This window comes from Diorhabda sublineata, chromosome 9 (genome assembly GCF_026230105.1).
Source record: "Diorhabda sublineata isolate icDioSubl1.1 chromosome 9, icDioSubl1.1, whole genome shotgun sequence".
Classification (NCBI taxonomy): Eukaryota; Metazoa; Arthropoda; class Insecta; order Coleoptera; family Chrysomelidae; genus Diorhabda; species Diorhabda sublineata.
Window position 1 is genome coordinate 17,646,963 of NC_079482.1, and position 21,770 is coordinate 17,668,732.

General features: G+C 31.7%; 2 protein-coding genes across 2 annotated transcripts in view; one reads left to right on the plus strand and one right to left on the minus strand.

The window, feature by feature from the left end:
- LOC130448896 (GTP-binding protein REM 1) overlaps window positions 1-21,770 on the plus strand; it is a 223,700-nt gene that overhangs the window by 52,865 nt on the left and 149,065 nt on the right. The gene's annotated exons all lie outside the window — the stretch shown is intronic.
- Window positions 5,432-21,770, minus strand: part of LOC130448897 (formin-like protein) — a 29,286-nt gene continuing 12,947 nt past the window's right edge. The window contains exons 2-4 of the mRNA XM_056786472.1: window positions 13,754-14,028; window positions 8,580-8,662; window positions 5,432-5,588 (exon numbers count right to left, since the gene is read on the minus strand). Of these exons, the coding sequence (XP_056642450.1) occupies window positions 5,531-5,588; window positions 8,580-8,662; window positions 13,754-13,981 (369 nt within the window). The 5' untranslated portion in view covers window positions 13,982-14,028 and the 3' untranslated portion in view covers window positions 5,432-5,530. The remainder of the gene's footprint in view (window positions 5,589-8,579; window positions 8,663-13,753; window positions 14,029-21,770) is intronic.

Sequence of the window (21,770 nt, forward strand, 5' to 3'; positions counted from 1 at the left end):
AAGATAGTCTAGTTGTAAACACGCTTAAACTGTTTCTAATTTAACATTTCTTGGACATGATTGATGGCAGGCTGTTGAGTTTGTATGAAGTTGAGGTAGCTCGGAATGACAGTGCCCAGCAGTACTTACTCATGAAGTCGAGGTGGCTCGGAGTGACAGAGCCCAGCAGCACTTACTCATGAAGTCGAGGTGGCTCGGAATGACAGAGTCCAGGATGCGGTCTATGCGGAACACTTAGTGCATAAGTTTTCTTATGAAGATGAAAATAGTTAATTAACTAAACAGCACACATTAATTCTACAAAAAATTACTAAGATTGAATAGGAGTTCTAATATTCTCTTCACTCAACATAAAGCACACATCTTATGACCTATTCATTTTGAAAATGTGAAAATGCTGACTTGTTTATAGAGAACGTTAACAGGTTTATTATTGAAAATTGGCGAAAATATATAAAAATATACGGATTGGATACAATACTAATAAATGTTTTATTCGATTTGTGTTTGTTTATAAGTTACTCACCATTATATTTACTATATATAATAATATAGTCGGATGTATCATAACGGATTCCATTTTTTGAGTCATAATAACATATTCTATCAATTAATAATGGACAAAATATATTCTAAACAAAAATATGATGCATTGAAAACAAAAAAATTAAAGGATATTTATTGAATTAATGACATAAGTATTCCGCCTGCTCCCAGAATTTTTAATTCGTAGTCAAATCCCTTCATGCAGTTTGGAAACGGGTATCATATTATAATGAGATTTTCAATATTAATGAGGCTATTCGGAAACTATGATCAGGGTTAACCAGATCAGAATCTAAATGCGAGGAAAATAAACCGGATGACATTCCTTATCGTTCGGAAACTGACCGAAATAATCGGTCCATAGCTATATAACAGGATCCTTCCTACCGCTAACGGGTTGTTTCGTTTCATTTGGTTAGTTTTGGTATTTGGAAATTGAGATTTTTAATCCTCATCCAACTTCAAATATAATTTGACAACAAAAAGGATCATAATTTTCTGTATTGCAGGTTAAATTTTCTAATATAAAATCGAAGGTTTTCTCTAATCATTGATTTAATTTTAACTAATCAATATTCTTTTTGCCTAAATAAAAGAAAATGGAAGATAAAAATGTTGGTTAAAATCAACTTCACTTTCGTATCTTAATATTCGATTAGAGCGCCATCTATTAAGACTAAGTTCTTGGAGTGCTAAGTACTTTACGACTCCATTTTTTCTCATTTCAAATACTTTATTCGTTTCTGAGTATTATTAGACTTAAAATGATATAATGATTAATTTTCATGAGGTGCATGATAAGTTATTGAGGCGTGCAGGTATAATTTCGACACAAAAATAGCTTATTGGTATTTAATTTTAGTGTAAAATCCACGCGAGAACGTAAACTGCTAATATCAATTACTAAACTCCTATAATTTGTTGTACAACTCAATATATGTCTATGATTAAATAAAAATTTAATACTAAATACTAAAATAAAATTTAATACTAAAACGTTTTCTATACACGAAACCAAAGTAATAAAAATAAAAGGTTTTGGTAGGTTGAGTTTTAAATTGGAAATGTCTACCGAAAATCGAACGTGACGTTCAGAAGCTGTGATAAAAATAGTTTCCGAGAAGCTTATAAGAAGAAAATATTCCTTCTTTATATTCCATTTAGTAATTATTGTGTAGATTATTTTCTTTCTCTTTTCTAATAATTTCAATCTACTCCAGGGTAATGAAGCAACAACTCTAGTATCTCAATATTAATTTTCCTAATTTCTCTTAAGTCTCTGTGAATCAGACTAATTGAAAATTGCTGAATAACCCAAACAAATTTTACTCAGTGAGATATTTCACGAACAAAATGTATGAATAATCAATCCTTTATGAATGAATATATAATCTAGACTTCTCATGTCAAATTGAGTGTATAATTTATTTGCCCGGAAGTAACGCATTGCCGTGTTCGAGTTCATTACTCGAAAACTATTAAAAACCACCCAAAATTTCTAAAACCTATTCTTGGTACCATGTTTAGACGTTGTTAACCTCAAGTTTTGTTAGACCACCGATTTGTGGGGTGAATGTACCTGGGCATCTAGATATCCAATACTTTGTTAATTTATCTGAGATAAGCTTTAGAACAGTATTTAATTGTTCATAGAACATTATTGAAAACAAAACATAGGTTATTTCAGAAATTTGCGTGAATATTTCACTCAAATCACTCACTCACTGAAGTGAGAGTATGTCCTGAAAAGTATTTTTTCTTTTACTTTGTTGTTAACGTTAACCATTCGTTGTGATAAGAGTTAGTATCGAAGAGAGTGCTATTGGCGGAAAGCGAAGTATATAGAGGGAACAACAGAGTGGATCACAGCCCTCGAAGTGAAGAAATTCTTTTTTTACTCTAAAATTAATAACTATTTTATGAATATTCGCATTTATTTATTGAAAACTATTGCACTTTTTGGGTTTCTCTGAAACTTACTGAATAATTTTTTGGCATTGTAGATAATGGAATTTTTTACCAAATAAGAAGTGGCTATTGTTAAGTAAATATCCAAATTTCTTCTAGTAGGGTAGCTATGAATAGGTCTCTCAATCAAGTTGTGAAAGTGTTTGAGAACCAACCAATCAAATTCTAAAATGAAATAAGCGGGGAGAATCAAAATTTTTTAAAATGGAGGTCGCAATAAGCCCTATTAGTTTAACCATAAATCTAATAAATAGCTCTCGTTTGTAATTAGAAGAAATATTCGAAGAGGTGCAAACTACAAATCCCTCAGAAGATGCGATTAAATCATTGTTGAGTTTTAGACGTTGTAAAACTCCTTTGTAGGATAAAACTAGTTTTTTCAGTGTCTACATAGAGCTCATTCACGTCAGACCAGGTCTTGATAGTAATGAGATCTCTGTCCATGGTAGAATGTGAAGCTTGTATGTTGGACGAAAATAAAGTGAATTCACCATTAATTCGTAAGTCTGTGACATCATGAATGAATATAAAAAAAAGAATTGGAAATAAAATTGAACCCTGAGGTACACCACTGCCAACTGGTAAATTACCCAATACTTTACCATCAGCTGGTACCAGTTCAAGGTAAGATACAAACCATTTTAAAGGTACAACTCGGACGCCATAATACTCTAGTTTGTTAATAAAAATTACATGATCAATACAATCGAGAGCTTAGCGAAATCACAAAAAACCGAAGCCGTAGAAAATGTATTATTAAGTAAGGTACATATTCCATCAAGAACAGAAAATATACCGTTATTAGTGCATGTATTCATCAAATCAAATTTTTGAGCTTTCAAGATATGTTCAAAAAAAGGCAATGGGATGGTCTTTCAATTATCTTCGATCAGATTGGTAATAATGCAATAGAACGATAGTTACTAGTGTTATTTTTCTCGTCACTCTTTCACAAAGAAACAATTATAGCTGTTTTTAGAGAGCTACGGAAAAGACCTTTTTCAAAGAATTCTTTGATTAGAGTACATAAACGTTAATCGTCGCTTCTGGAAAATTTTAAAATTAGCTGATCATCCATAAATGCCACTGGAAGTCTTGTTTTGAATGCTGAGTATGGTTTGCACTAGCTAAAATATATCTGCAGGTCTAAGGAAGCATCAGTCAATGCATTTTTTAGAAGGAAATAGGAAAAAAAGAGCATCACGATATATTTTAGAGCTAATATTCTTACTAACATTCACGAAATAATTGTTAAGTTTGTCTGGATTGAGGGTAATATAGTTTGTTGAACGCATTCTGTTCCTCAATCATTAATAATAAACCAAGTTCCTTGTGACGAATTTCTCGCTCTGAAGATGCGTTTGTTATAATAGTTGATAGTATAATAATTCATAGTTATTGATATAGTTGAGTATGTGTGGATTGTGTGTGAATTTCTCAAAATACAAGATCTCATATTCTTGGATAAAGTACTAGTTCCTTTGGAATAGTATTTATTTGCCAGAAGTGTTCGAAAAAATCAGGGAAACCTACTGAAGAATAAGAATCATTCTTCATCACGACAACGGGAGCTCTCATACATCAGTTTAAACAAAAATGTTTTTGAAAAATCAAAACAACGAATTGATAGGTTATCCGCCATATAGTCCTTATTTTGCACCCAATAATTTCTTTTTATTCCCTGAGATAAAAATAAATTGGGGGTCAACGTTTTTCTACAGTTGGATCAAATGTATGCGACAGTGTATTGATTTTAATGAAGAATATTTTGAATCAATATATACCATGTGTTTGGTAACTTTTAGGAAGCGGCAGTTTTCTTTCTCAAACACCTTATATTTCATTGAAGAAAATTTTTAATAAATTTTATTATGTCGCTATTCCTGATATAAATAATGATGAAATTTCTATATTTACATCACGTTCATACATAATTAATACAACAATACAGTTTGAAGTAAGAAGGAATTTCTTTTTTTCACTTTGTTATCTACAAAGTTCAATTCTACATGAATTATGTTTTACAAAATAATTAATACAATAACATTATTACATTAAAAAGCAATAACTCTGTTTGACGAATGAATAATTAACAATTTTGGCTCGACGTTCAATGCAGTCATAAATAACTTTATTAATTGTTCGACTCGATCCCCATCCTACGCAGTGAGATACTAATGGAAATTTCATTTATGTTCAGTTAACCATTTTAATAATGATGCAAGTCAAAATTCCATGCCACCATCACTCTCACATAGTAATGTTTGAATATACGAGACTCCATCGAAGAATAATGAATAACTTTTTTTCCCAAAGCAAATTAATATAAAATTAAAAACAAACCCAGGAAACTTTTCTAAGAGATTCATTACGCGTATACTTTGGTTTAAGTTTGGTGAGTAAGGAGCATCTTGGCATACGAGAAAATTGTTAGCGACGAAAAACTCGCATATAAAAAGCAGATTCTTGTATATCACGATGTTATGATACATGAATTGATCTATATTGATCCATTCTTTAGATATCTTCTTCACACATCGTTTCGCAGGCATTCCAATCGCTCCTTGTAGAATATAGTCTAAGAGCTGGTCGCCACTTCGACTAAGGTACTTTCACAAGGTTGAAACTTTTTCTATAGGTTATTTAATATAGTTAAAGTAGAGAAATCAACTTCTGGCAGGGTTAGCGCGGTTGCAACGATATCCACTGTTTTTTGCATATTGCAAATTTTTTATTTAAAAAAATGTATCTTCACAAATCTGGCTTTCGAGTATTTTTTTAATTGGACAATTTTGAATATAAAAAAAATTGCCAGATGATATGCTCGGTTGCAAGTGTCTGTAAAATGGACCGAAATTCCTAAAATTCCTAAAGAAAATATCTTGTAAACTATTTTGTGAAGTTAGGTATTTATAATAAAATATCATGATACAGGTAATTTCATATATATTTTTCTTTAATTACAATACTTAAGAAAAATTTTTTTCCAATAACTAATTATTTATCTCCCTCTTCGTCAGGAATAATCTCGTCTCTCGAAATTACATCGTCGTCCTCTACATTTTCTTCGCTCTCTGGAAAATAAATTATTATAAATACGTGATATCACACATAAATGTTCATACAATTAATTCAATTAATGTTAAAAATTCCTCACCTGAAGTAGTATTGTCTAATTCATTGGATTTTAACAAAACGTGATATATAGATGATGGTACAATATTTCCATCTTGCCATTGAAAAGTATACTATAAAAAATTATTACGCACAACTGATCACAATAATGTAGCGGAGATATGAAAAAAATATACAGTTGAGTCGAAAACTGACTCTAAAAACACTCAAATATGGAAAGAAACGGATATCGAACAATCAAGTATCCAAAAATAGTATAAAAATGCAATTCTTTGTGTATTTCGCTAGTAAATTAGACGAAACTATGTAAGTTAACTTGCTCCGAAATAAGCAGCGTTGCAACTGACAAACGGAAATTTGTCTTAAAATGTTCTACTCCCCTACCTAAGAATGTATTACCTGTATGTCAACCTTATATTCAGGTAAAAATTCTTTAGCTGAAGGGTCGACAGGGTCGGTAGACGTTTGTGATGAAAATACTGTACTACCCGTCTTAGCAACTTTCGGTCCATTTTACAGATACTTGCAACCGAGCAAATCAACTGGCAATTTTTTTTATATTCAAAATTGTGTAATTAAAAAAATACTCGAAAGCCAGATTTGTGAAGATACATTTTTTTAAATAAAAAATTTGCAATATGCAAAAAACAGTGTATATCGTTGCAACCGCGCTAACCCTGCCAGAAGTTGATTTTTCTACTTTAACTATATTAAATAACATATAGAAAAAGTTTCAGCCTTGTGAAAGTACCTTAGTCGAAGTGACGACCAGCTCTCCGACTAATACGAAGCTCATAGTTGTTTTTGAAATCAACTCGATGGAACAATGAAGAAAGAAATGACCATGATCTTCTTCTTTTCAGATATATATAAACCTAAAAGTTTGCTGTTTCGTTTATAATGGCGCCTCATTGATATTTGCAACGTCAGAAAATGTACCAGTTGTTCTATATGTGTTCTATTAGATGAACGTGATTTTATGGTTTGATTTTATTATTTAATTTTGAGCTATTTGTCAAAATTAGCTGATGCCCATTTAAAAATGACCACCGTGGAGCAAGTTTCTATGTGATTTATGTTTCTGTTTTTGTTGGATTTTAGACCTTATTACTTACAGTTTTATTTCTTCTCTGAGAGCTGCTACTTTAAAAAGCACGAAATTTTCTCCTGAAAGTGTTGGATTTCGGACTATGCAGTGTTGTGTTTGGTGTAGGCAAGCATTTAAAAAGTAAATATATTAGTAACGTGCGGAAAATGGGCAGGATTCTGAATTCTTTTTATCTAATATAAACGGGTTAATTCCCCCTAAAGCTTGTTTGTTCTTGTACCTTTGCAGCATTAAAAGGTACTCACTCATGTTTGATAAACTTGAACGCAATAGTGGAAATAAAAACTCACCTAACTTAAGTGGTAAGTAAATACAAAAGATGTAAATTGCTTGGAAGCTTTCTTGCATCTTAAAAAAATCTCGAAAATACTTCAGTTTCTATATCTAAAATAGATATAAAAGTATCCATGAAGTCGTCTTAACATCATTAAACCGAAAAACAATACAAAACAACTACAACTAACGGGAAAAAACAAGAAAAGCTAACACAAGTATATATGAGAATATCCTATGTTTACCCTCGGCCGTCTTTATGACGTTGATCGGCTGTTATTGTAGTTGATGAAAATTATTTCAGAGTATGAATTTTTTGAAATGCAATCAGTGGCATCCAATTCTGTTGCATAAGGTGGATATGCAATCCTACTGCATTGGATCAATTTTCGTAGTGATGCTTTTTCCCAATTACTATAGTCTAGCTCACGTAGGAATAGGAGTATTGGATTCACACCACTCCTTAGTCTCTTGTTTAGAGTCTGGGTTATACTAGTAGATCCAAGTGTCATCTACAATTATATATATTATTCTGCGCGCCTAGAGGGTGGGGTAAAAACGAGTAGTGCGTTGGGAATTTAGATATCTTGTCTATGCACGTTCCAAAATACGTTTCCGTCACTACTATAGTATTTGTGCAGTAGGGGCTTGAAACGAACGTGTTTTTTTCTCGTACCGAAAAACAGGAGCAACGTATCAATCCCAAATTTCTCGTTAAATTGAAAAAAGCTTCGACTGAGTGCTATCAATTGTTGCCTATGGGGACAATTCTCTATCTCGTGCGCGTATTTTTGGACTGTTGTAAGCGCAGAAGATGACCAGGTCGCCCTGTGACTGATGCAATTCCAGAAATATTACACGAGGAATTACACATGACAAAAGTCTTTAAGTAGTTGGTACCTAAGAATCTGACTCCTCACCAAAAGCTCTTGCGTTAACGGGTCTGCCTTAAAAGGTTAGAAAACAATCTGTTTTGAAAGGGACCCTATTTGAGTTGCGGTGAATCAAAAAACGACAGAGCTCCTAAAGGCACTCGCCAATGAAGACTTCCAGCACTGCTTCGATCAATGAAAAAAACGTATGGAAAAGTGTGTAGCGAAGGAAGGGAAGTATATTGACGGCAAGCATTAAATGTAGAAAAATTTTTATAATCAAACTCTTTTTTGTAACCAGTCTCGTTATTTATTAACCAGACCTCGTATGTGAAATAAAATATACTCAAACATTTAGTTTTATATATTTTTGGCCTTTTTATATTCGAACTAATTTATTAAAATCTGGTTAATACAGATTCTTATGCAATAGAAGCTTTTGTTTTTGTTCTAGCTCCTTTATATCAGGGTATTAACTATCTTATATTTGAGTTTATGAATTGAAATTAGAAATACTATATCACCACAATATCTGATTGTTGTGGAACAACTAATTTTGCAAATATAAAGTGACATAAAATTAAAAAGTCACTACAAGTCACCGAAGTATCACTTCCCCTCCTAATGAAACAATGCATTATTAACATTTCAGTATCTATTTTAGTCTACAAATTTACCTTTGTTCCACTTGAGTGATTTTTGTTTTGGCATCTGGAGTCTTTTCTCTGTGGGCAGAAAGAAGTACAACAGCGATGACGAACTGAAACAACATAAATCATCTCTTGGTTCAATGCACAAGCTCTGACATATTACATTACTATGAGTGAATATAAGATTGTATCGAATGTGTGAAAAATAACGAGAGTAATCTCAAAAAAGTGTGAAAGTAGTAGATATTTCTAAAAAAAAATTCTTTTTTCGTTTGTTTTTTATTCGCATAACAAAAGCCTTGAACGCGATTTCGATTTCGAATGAGTTCAGGACTGATCGCATGCGCACTTTCAAAACTATCATTCGGGAATTGCTCAGTTTTGAGGTTTGAGTGACAGTTCTATAAAGGGTAGATTATTAACAGTTTAAAATTATTTCAGAATAGCGCTAGTGTAGGCAAAGGTGGCAATTGTAGATGAATTGAAATATGCGAGGTTAAAAAATAGAACCCAAAAGAATTATTATGAGAAAACGTGATTCTAGAGTGATCTTATTTCGTATTTACTCTCTAATAATATTTGTCGTTTCTCTGAAAATTTATTCTGTGTTAATTTGGTACCAGCATTATTTAGCACATTTCGACGGATCTTTCATATACACAGATTGTTCTCTTTCTCTTTATCCTCCATAAATAGTTCGAAAGTCATATCGATTCAATCCGTTATTGATTCTGAATAAATTATAACAGTTACCGGATGATTTTTATCAAGACTAATAAGAAGTGTAACTTAATTTGAATTGAAACAAATTAGTAAGTGTAACTTAAAATCTAATTTCGAAAGATTGAGCACAAAAATCTCAAAAAAAATGTAGTGATGAGTTTAAAAATCAGTCAAAGAGTTATCTTTTCTATGATCCTTAAATCGTCCGCGAAAGAATGAAATCCTGTAGTGAAGCATGCTTATCATGGTGATCCTGAATTGGTTATCAACTGATTCAAAATTCATTGTGACCCACGAACAAAACTAATAATTCATGAATCATAATTTGATATTGTAGCAATTTATAGAAGGTTGGGAATGCGTTAAAGTTTCATGTATTATTAAACATGAATATTATGTTTAAACAAAGTATTGTATAACTTAAATACGTAATTACTATTCGCAAATTTACATAACAATAACAACAATGTTACTTTTAACTTTATCCCGCTATATGTGAGTCACTATATTACAACAAAAGAAAATATTAATTTTATAGACTCTTACACTCTTGAGATTTATTTTCTTTTTCTTAAAAGCAATTTAAATAGAAAATACGTAGCAGTACATTCACATGGGTATTTCATTCGAACTTATTTTCATTACTTTTGTACTTTTGCTCTCTAGAGTATTCATTCCATATTTTTAGTATGAGCTCTACGTTTGTAGTAGTATCGAATATAAAGATTAATATTCACTTTGTATTTTATTGCACCTACTTTACTCCACATATTTTAATAAAAACTCTCTGATTTAGTACTTGTTATAATAAATTTGCAACAACTACGGTAAATAGAAAAATGGAAAAATAGAAAACTACAGGATCAAGAGCACTTTAAATAACTTTATAAGAAGAGTATATAGATGAGTGACTATGAAGCATCTAAATGACTTGTTTCAATTAAAAAGAATCATGAAAGGTACGCAGTGAAATTCGTACCTTTAGTTAACTATTTGCCGATTACATATCGACTATGACCTACCATTACATCCTTATTAACATTTTTGAGTTTCGAGTTTCAATGCAGTTAGACGTAAATATTTGATAATCTAGATAAAAACAAAAAAACAGATATTTTTCAATCTTCCCAAAAATATGCTATCAACATCTGAATAGTATAAATAAGTCTTAGGTGGATTTTTCATCATTTTTGTTACAATATCTCCTAAATACCGGTATGATTCAACTACTTTTGCGTCATTCGTTTTTGATTAATTGGAGGAACACTGCTGATCCATCAAATTTTTGTGATCCTTGGATAGATAAGTCGTCCAAAAAACCGAATCATAAGTTAATCAATTCAATTATTGATAAAACTGGAAGGACTAACCCTAGGATCCTCGATAAATGGATTCTACGATTTCGAAAACGCTAAACTACCGTGTTTTTATTGTGATCCTTGGATAGATACGTCGTCCAAAAAACCGAATCATAAGTCAATCAATTCAGTTATTGATAAAACTGGAAGGACTAACCTTCGGATCCTCGATAAATGGATTCTACGATTTCGAAAACGCTAAACTACCGTGTTTTTATTGTGATCCTTGGATAGATACGTCGTCCAAAAAACCGAATCATAAGTCAATCAATTCAATTATTGATAAAACTGGAGGGACTAACATTTGGAACCTCGATGAATGGATTCTACTATTTCGAAAACGCTAAACTACCGTGTTTTTATTGTGATCCTTGGATAGATACGTCGTTCAAAAAACCGAATCATAATTCAATCAATTCAATTATTGATAAAACTGGAGCGGCTAACATTTGGATCCTCGATGAATGGATTCTACGACTTCGAAAACGCTAAACTACCGTGTCTTTATTGTGATTTTTGGACATATACGTTGTCCAAAATACCGAATCATAAGTCAATCAACTCAATTATTGATAAAACTGGAGGGACTAACATTTGGATCTTCGATGAATGGATTCTACGACTTCGAAAACGCTAAACTACCGTGTCTTTATTGTGATTTTTGGACATATACGTTGTCCAAAATACCGAATCATAAGTCGATCAACTCAATTATTGATAAAACTGGAGGGACTAACATTTGGAACCTCGATGAATGGATTCTACTATTTCGAAAACGCTAAACTACCGTGTTTTTATTGTGATCCTTGGATAGATACGTCGTTCAAAAAACCGAATCATAATTCAATCAATTCAATTATTGATAAAACTGGAGCGGCTAACATTTGGATCCTCGATGAATGGATTCTACGACTTCGAAAACGCTAAACTACCGTGTCTTTATTGTGATTTTTGGACATATACGTTGTCCAAAATACCGAATCATAAGTCAATCAACTCAATTATTGATAAAACTGGAGGGACTAACATTTGGATCTTCGATGAATGGATTCTACGACTTCGAAAACGCTAAACTACCGTGTCTTTATTGTGATTTTTGGACATATACGTTGTCCAAAATACCGAATCATAAGTCGATCAACTCAATTATTGATAAAACTGGAGGGACTAACATTTGGAACCTCGATGAATGGATTCTACTATTTCGAAAACGCTAAACTACCGTGTTTTTATTGTGATCCTTGGATAGATACGTCGTCCAAAAAACCGAATCATAATTCAATCAATTCAATTATTGATAAAACTGGAGCGGCTAACATTTGGATCCTCGATGAATGGATTCTACGACTTCGAAAACGCTAAACTACCGTGTCTTTATTGTGATTTTTGGACATATACGTTGTCCAAAATACCGAATCATAAGTCAATCAACTCAATTATTGATAAAACTGGAGGGACTAACATTTGGATCTTCGATGAATGGATTCTACGACTTCGAAAACGCTAAACTACCGTGTCTTTATTGTGATTTTTGGACATATGCGTTGTCCAAAATACCGAATCATAAGTCAATCAACTCAATTTTTGATAAAACTGGAGGGACTAACATTTGGAACCTCGATGAATGGATTCTACTATTTCGAAAACGCTAAACTACCGTGTTTTTATTGTGATCCTTGGATAGATACGTCGTTCAAAAAACCGAATCATAATTCAATCAATTCAATTATTGATAAAACTGGAGCGGCTAACATTTGGATCCTCGATGAATGGATTCTACGACTTCGAAAACGCTAAACTACCGTGTCTTTATTGTGATTTTTGGACATATACGTTGTCCAAAATACCGAATCATAAGTCAATCAACTCAATTATTGATAAAACTGGAGGGACTAACATTTGGATCTTCGATGAATGGATTCTACGACTTCGAAAACGCTAAACTACCGTGTCTTTATTGTGATTTTTGGACATATACGTTGTCCAAAATACCGAATCATAAGTCAATCAACTCAATTATTGATAAAACTGGAGGGACTAACATTTGGAACCTCGATGAATGGATTCTACTATTTCGAAAACGCTAAACTACCGTGTTTTTATTGTGATCCTTGGATAGATACGTCGTTCAAAAAACCGAATCATAATTCAATCAATTCAATTATTGATAAAACTGGAGCGGCTAACATTTGGATCCTCGATGAATGGATTCTACGACTTCGAAAACGCTAAACTACCGTGTCTTTATTGTGATTTTTGGACATATACGTTGTCCAAAATACCGAATCATAAGTCAATCAACTCAATTATTGATAAAACTGGAGGGACTAACATTTGGATCTTCGATGAATGGATTCTACGACTTCGAAAACGCTAAACTACCGTGTCTTTATTGTGATTTTTGGACATATACGTTGTCCAAAATACCGAATCATAAGTCAATCAACTCAATTATTGATAAAACTGGAGGGACTAACATTTGGAACCTCGATGAATGGATTCTACTATTTCGAAAACGCTAAACTACCGTGTTTTTATTGTGATCCTTGGATAGATACGTCGTTCAAAAAACCGAATCATAATTCAATCAATTCAATTATTGATAAAACTGGAGCGGCTAACATTTGGATCCTCGATGAATGGATTCTACGACTTCGAAAACGCTAAACTACCGTGTCTTTATTGTGATTTTTGGACATATACGTTGTCCAAAATACCGAATCATAAGTCAATCAACTCAATTATTGATAAAACTGGAGGGACTAACATTTGGATCTTCGATGAATGGATTCTACGACTTCGAAAACGCTAAACTACCGTGTCTTTATTGTGATTTTTGGACATATACGTTGTCCAAAAAACCGAATCATAAGTCAATCAATTCAATTATTGATAAAACTGAAGGGGCTAACATTTGGATGCTCGATAAATGGATTCTACGACTTCGAAAACGCTAAACTACCGTATTTTTATTGTGATCCTTGGATAGATACGTTGTCCAAAATACTGAATAATAAGTTAATCAATTCAATTATTGATAAAACTGGAAGGACTAACATTTGAAACCTCGATAAATGGATTCTAAGACGTCGAAAACGCTAAACTAACGTGTTTTCTTACCTTGAAAGCTTTGACGAATCGAACTAATAACGAGAAGAAAGTATTGGCATCTGTCGTTCTGGGTGATTCGGCGAAAAATTCCACGCATTCCCTAAAAGCACCTTGAGCCATTTTGGCGGCGGTTTTTAATCGTCTCAATTTATCTTCAGCGTTCACTAAAAAATCTCTAACCAGCAAACTGTGGTTACCTCTACCTCTTATTTCGGCTTCTTTGCGTACTGCCTCCATACCTATGTCCAGTTCGTTCACATCCGTATTTATGTTTTCTAATGATACTGGAAAAAATTTTTTCAGATGGATGTACATATCACAATGGGAACGGGAACATAACTCAGAAATATCTACAACCAGGTCACACCCACATGGAGTGTACCTCTGTTCACAGGGCAATATGTGAAATATAGATTATTCAGGAACTATGCAGAACCCAATATTTAGGTTTACTTATAAAAACATTCATTTTGATCAACGAGCTAGTGACGCAAAGATTGTAGACCTACCAGCTATACTTTATAGTCTAGATTCTACTATTGAGTTCAATAATATTTCGTTAAGGAATGGAGAAATCCCCCACAAAGTCTCATGCCTGAAGAGTTTCTCTATAATCAACTTCACTCCAATATCAACTTTAAAATATAAATATTTAACAGAGTTGGTATTACTAGCTGATTGTCATAAATTTTATGATAACTTGCCCTAAGATAATCAAACTTATTTTTTCATAATCTAATTATTGATTATCTATTTGTTTTTTCATTATTGGTGATTGGCTAATGTCATAATTTCGAATTTAAAAACGGATACGGTAGTATGTTAGTATGATAATTTAGAATGTTAGTCTTTTCATTGTACCATGAATAATTCAAGTAATTTATCATGTTTTTTATCTATCATATGCCACTCAGTACTTTCTATTCAACTCAAGCTCTATAAATGTGAAGTTATAACGAAATGCACATTAGTTCTCTTGGAAAATATAGTAAATCGTGTTATTATTTCACAATTAGATTTGGATAGATATTACACTGTAGATATAAGTTTTAAACGCTTTTTTATCTCCTTTGGAATCTCAATTTTGTAGATTAGTGTAATGGGAGAGTAGTAATTACAATATTTCTACTATTCGGCTTTTGTGAATAGGCTTCTTCTTAAGAAAATTGATAGCAGTAATTATCTACCAAAGCAAAAGAGTAGATTATTATTGTCGAGATCTTCAATGGATCCGAGACATTTATACAGTTTTCTATCGTGGCTCAAATATTTTTTCCACTAGTTGCATTTTATTTTTGCAAATATTAGTTTTAAAGCCAAAGAAAATGGAATAAAAAATTGATTTCCAAAATCAAATCATCCACAAATGTAAAATACAAAAGTTAGCTTATAATATTTTGCGGGTCATAAAAATTGTTAAAAATGATCGTGATTGTATATCTGAAACTAGAGCGCAGGCAGGAAAAGAGAAAATGTTGCCAAAAAACTACTGGTATTTTATGAAATGGCCTAAATTGCTTATGAAAAAATTTGGTGATGACGGATATTTATCAAAGACGTCAGAAAACGTATTGCTGGTTTATTTTCATGAAGTAGCTCAAAAGAAAAAAGACTCCAAATATTTCAATATGGAATATACCTTTTTTTCCCGAGATAATATGACAACTTTTGATTATACAAGGAAAAAAAGTATTTTTCCCGTGTATAATACACAATTTTTTCTGTGACAGGATACTTTTATGAAAAATTATATTATTCCAATGTTTAAGTCAGAAAATTATCAATCTGATATTCAAATTTTTAAATTAGTAGGCTATGTTGTACTTACAGCGACAATTAGACTTGCGTTGCGAAGGAAACTTTTAAAGTAATCAAATTCAGTTTTCTGATTTGATTGCAAAATTGTGAAATTTTTGATTGTTTAGATGTTAGGTACTTTTAATACTATAACGAAAAAAAGTCTGATTCCAAGTTTTCTTTAACTCCACCAGAATTAGTAGAAGTAGCCAAATTAGCGTCAGAAAAATTAATGTCAGATAAATCGAGGAAAATTTACGAAAAAACGCGTATTCAAGATTCATGGAATGAAAGATGAAAAAAACATACTGTTCTTGCTCGGAGACGGTGTTATTTGTGTATTTTGGTATTAATGATGAAGGTGATCTATTGATTAATATAAATGCGCAAATTGTCAGTGTCAATATCATATTGTGATAAAGTAGAAACGTCAAATTTTATCTTTCTTCATTATTAAAAAAACCAATTTTAAATCAGAAGAGACTTAAAACTAAGATTATTTAGATGCATTAATGAATCATTTATTGATATCTCTCTGTGGTAGAGCATTGTCGGTCGAATATAGAAACGCCCTTTATTAGTTATCAAGAAGTTCATTAGTCACTGGATTTATTGTTATTTACAATTTAACTATATTTTTCCTAATTACTACATTATGCATAATTTACGAAGTCTGATGAAGACTCAACTACTGTATTAATAATTCAAGTTCATTATTACACAATGTCTACAGTGGGAGCGATTGTGACAAGATGCGAATAAAAATGAGCGAGCGCCAGCGAATGCTTTGGGTGTTTTAGATTCTAATTCAGTGAATATTTTATCACTTATACAAATATCATACTTATTGAAATAATTCGATAGTTGCTGGAAAAGTCCCTGTACATATGGTAAGGAAAAATATTTTATCCTTTGATGATAATGTTCTGTTTTGTTTATTGATTTATTGAATATGATATTCATCATTATTCCAGGATTTTATATGCACAATTCTTGGAATAGTATAGTTACTTACAGTTTTTTATAATATATATACAATTTTCTTGAACAACTAGTATATTAGAATCCTTGAACACAAACTCCGATTTAATTGTTTCATTTTCATTACCATATCAAAGAATTTTCAACGAGTAGTGAAAATTAATATTTTTACAACATTTGTAGAATTTGTTTCTATATATACATTCTAAAAAAATAAAATTTCTAAGACAAGTTTTTCCACCATGTCAAATTTACCTTTTCACTTCGTAAAATTCTCTTACCTTCACTGAATTTAAAGCTCGTATGACAAAGACATATATGAATTATAACATTATATTTTGGCATTGAATTCCTTTCTGTCTCGACTATTCACCTAATTCATTTCAAGTCACGCTTATGAGAAAGAAACACAAAAAAACCTTACAAATCTTGTTAGTGAATTGTGTGGAAGTTCGAAATTAGCCATCCCATGACAAAGCGTAACTCCAAACAAAATTAATTTGCTTTGTCAAGCTGTATTTTATTTTCGAGAATGATTTTGATTTGTTTAGAAAGTTAATTCTTTCGTTTATTATAGATAATTGTCAGTTTTTCTCTTTATAATTCTCTACTTAGTCTTAGGACCGATTCATAAACTTGACTTTTCGTTTGCCTTGCCGATGACGTTTGCTGTTACAAAATTAAAAACATTGAAATGCATAAGACTATCCATAGTTGCCGTTTGCCGATACGTCTGCCGTAGGTGACATTTCCCGTTGACTGTCCGTAGCAGCTTTCGTAACAATAGAAAAGAGCCAATCATATCAAGTCGCGTTTGTCACGTGATTTTAACGTATGAGGTTAAGCGTGACGTGAGGTTATTTTTCTTACTGTTTGTTTATGGTGGTCTTTTGGCTCTGCTTGTTTTCTCTCAGCTATTTTGCATAAAATCGTCCATAAATACTGAATTACAAACAAAAACACAAAACTCTCACGAATACAAAAAACAGTATACACGTCAAAAAGGATAATAAAATATTTAGGTTGAAAGCAGCAATGTCAAGTTTATAAATAGGGCGTAGAATTTGTTACGAACGTCAAATGGTAAACGTCTGCCGCGAACGGCAACGGCAAACGGAAAATCAAATTCATGAATCAGCCTTTATTGTGATACAAGTATCCAAAAAGCTGTTAAAGATAACAAAAACGTGTTTCCTTTATCGCCTATTTCTGACAACGCACTTCCAGTGAGGATTTGCAACTTGTAGAATTGATAAAATCCCTGTCAGATATCAAAGGTTGTAGCATAAGCTTTTACTATTTTTATGTATGTATAAGACAACTAGAATGAGTTTTACAATAAAACATATATAAACATAATAAAGATATGCTTATCAAAGGTTGGAGTACACGTATTTCTATAAACTCGGTTTTTTATGTGCCATGCCTTTCCCATAAAATACTTATACGATATATCAAAATTACTGATGTAGAATTATTTTATTGTTTGTTTGTGAGTGAGTCCGCAATCTAGTGATATACTTTTCATTCGAACTTTGAGTTACTTAAACTAATGGACGTATTTTTTGTTCTATAATATTTTATTATAAACTTAATTAATTAAAATAATCAATATATCTAATTTTTATATAGAAATGAATATTTTTTGTACAAATACATACTTTCGTGAATTGATATATGATATTTGCTAAACTTTAACTAACACCGACTGCTTGTACAACTCTTTCTTGTATTTTTCTAAAAGAAATAATATCTCATTACAATATACCAGATGTGTAAAATGATTTACGACATTTTGTTTACCAATGGCCGCTGCTACAATCACCGACACGTGTGATCAACGCGCATATAAAGCTCAGAAACAAAATAAAAGTACACAAAGTGAAAGTACAGTTCTTCAGATATCAATTGCAGAAGACAGTTATGCGAGGATCAATCAATATTTCATATATACTCACGGCACTCATACCAAATTAACAAATTGAAATTAATGTTTACTCCCCGTATAAAATTCGGTAAACATCTAACAAACCGTCAGTTCACGTGGACTCTGTTTACCAATGAAAACATTGAATCGTTAACATAAATGCATTTCTATTGGTCGAAGCTGTTTGTACACAATTTCTTTGAAATATTCCTGCTAGAAATTAACGTCGCTTGGTTAGATTTATTTGATTCATAAATTTCTTCAAATGAATAGAAATATGGCGTCCTTTAGACCTTGGATGAATGAAGACGGTGAAATTGCACACTGTACTGAGACAATTATGAATTTAATTATAAAGATTTAGTGATATACAAACACAGCAAGTTATTTTAAATATATTCGAATATTTAAAAAAGAAAATATTCAGCAATCTGATAATGCAATCACAATAAGAATTGCTGAATTAACTAGAGTGGATAAATTTTCCATTTATCGAGTAGTTACGAAAGGAGTTGCTGTGGATCATTCACAGAACAGAAAAGATGTAAAGAAAAACTGAAATCAATTGATAAAGCTACTCAAGATTTTATACAGGGCTGCGACATTAGAAGTAATACAACAAAAGGTTGCAGATTATCCAGAATACAATTATACCAGTTCAGAAACATTGCGTCAAGTTTTGTTAGCATGTGGTTTTAAATAAAAAAACTGAATAAACGGATGGTAATAGCCGAATCGTCAAGGATCGTTCGATGGCGTTTATTTGTTACGACATGACAGTTACGATGTAGTAAATTTCGGTTAGGTTGATAATAGTAAAATTGCTGTTTGAATGGGTCATGTTATAAAGGGAAACGCATTATAATAGTACACGCCTATGGTAGGTCAAACAAAATTATCGGCAAGGGTTTTTATATGTTTCATGGAAGAACTATATATTCGAGAATACATCTATATTAGAGAGGGCCTCACTATGGCGCTTCATTATTATTACTTTCGTTAAGGTAATTCGCTTTGTATGTTAAGCAAATTTCAATTGTGTAAATGTAAATGTGATCGCAGTAAACAGTTGTTTGATATACATTGTCCTATGTTTATTTCATAAACTCATTCCATGGAGAATGCTGCTCTAAAATAATATCATTAAAAATAAATTATCCCATCTAGAAATCACTCAATTCACTACAAGCCCTCTTAGTTATTGTTGTGGTATCGTAGTTGTACTGTGATCTTGAATTACTCTTAGTGCTACATTTGCTTCTGCCGAAGGGTATTAGATCTCCAATTATTCTCCTATTCTGTTTATATTTGCATCGCAGCATGGTATGATTACGTACTTAATATGAATAATTCATACACTGTAGGTAATTGAAACTCGGAATATCAACTACAAGTATCATAATTCGTTGTGAAACAAATTCGGTACAATATAAAGTATGCGTATGTGGAAAGCTATGTCTTTCCACTTGCATATTTCATATGCAATATTTCATGCAATATTTTTCATCTTCGTCAAATAAATCACATTTAGGTGGCATGTTATTCGTTTCAACTATAGAGTGTAGGAGTTTGTAAAAAGTGTCTTTACTATTGCTAACTTTAACCCTTTCAATACGATTTTTATTTCAATAATTCATGTAATATTTGTAGCACAAAATATTGATTACTAATTTAGTTTGACAGTAAAAACAAGTATTTAAATAACTAATCATGTTATTTATTGATTATTGTAATATATAATAATATTTGGGACATATTGTGCCAATAGTATTGTTGAGTGGACCGTATGTGCCCCAACATTATTTTATGATAGTAAAATAATGGATCTTATAAAATATATGTTGCACTAAAAAAAACATCATTGTGATTCCACATTACTTTTTTATTACATGTATATAACGTAATCAAAAATGATACTTACTGAGACATTGCAGAGCGCTACTGTGTACATTTGGCAAGTAATCTTTGTCCTCTTTTCTTTTTTGTAACTAGAAAATCGTATACATCGTTATCTCGCTTTCTTTCCTGGAATAGGCAGATGATCCCCAGCATTATACATAAATTTGAATCTATTTAAGGGACGTCCTCTCTTCATTATTATCATATATTCTACTATTGGTATCATAAAATTTATAAACTGCAGATTTGAACGTCTTGTTTCATTGTGAATTATATATGCATTATGTATTGCAGTCATGAATATCTTGTAGAAAACCTTTCGCCCTATTTGCAGTTTTTTCTATCCGAATCATACTCCCATAAATTCATAATTAAACATAATTGAAACGAGAAAATAATTTTTTTAATATCATCTTTTACTTTTCTTTCTAAAGTACGAATACTGCTGTGATAGTTGCTTACTAACAAGAAATCTCTAGTGTCTTTCGAACTAGTGCAAATTATACTTTCTTCACATAACTTTATTCCACTATGCCCTCTCGGCAGTTTACCAAAATTTTGAAACAATTTTTCTAGTCCTCCTGCACGTTCCTACGCCAGAACATGGCAGTGTATGTCAAAGGTAGGTTAAGATGAAACATCAGTCAAAACATAAAACTATGCTCGTATTTCAAATTGAACTGGCGAATTTCTCCACAACTCTTTCACGAAGTGTGCCCTTCTTGTGTGGAATTTTTTTTCAACAGTTTAGAAATCACATCTTGTTCATACTTTTCTACTTCGTTTGATTGGATTTAGAGAAACATATTGTTTCATTAATTATCTTCCTTTGTATTTTGTCATCATCTCGCCAATTCATTGATACGTACTATCATTACTTCTGTCAAACGCAACTCCTAAACTACTAAATTCGCATGTCTTCATATTTTCGCCATTGAATTCTTCATCATCAGAAGTAAAGGCATCATCCAAAATTTGTGTCAATGCAGTATCTTCAACATCACTTGTAGAATAATCGTCGCTAGATGATTGTATATAGTTTTTATCTATATCACCATCATCACTGTCTTCCTTTTCAAAATTAATATTATCAACAATATCATGAAGCTCTTTGTCTGACAAAGGTTTATCCAATTGAAACGAGAAGTTTGAATATATAAGTATATTAGTATTTCTTGTTCATAATTTGGTTCCTTCAATTTCTTATTTTTTAGACCCTTTGATATGTTTATGGTTCTAGATGTTCTTCATTTTAGGTTACTCCTGTTTCAAAATTAGTTTTTTCTCAATAATTTTAATATGGAAATGAAATATACAAACAAATTGATGGTTGTGCTAAGGGGACATCCATTTCAAGTGTTATAACACAATTAGTAATGGAGGATCTTCAGGAAATTATTCTAAGCAAATTTGATATAAATC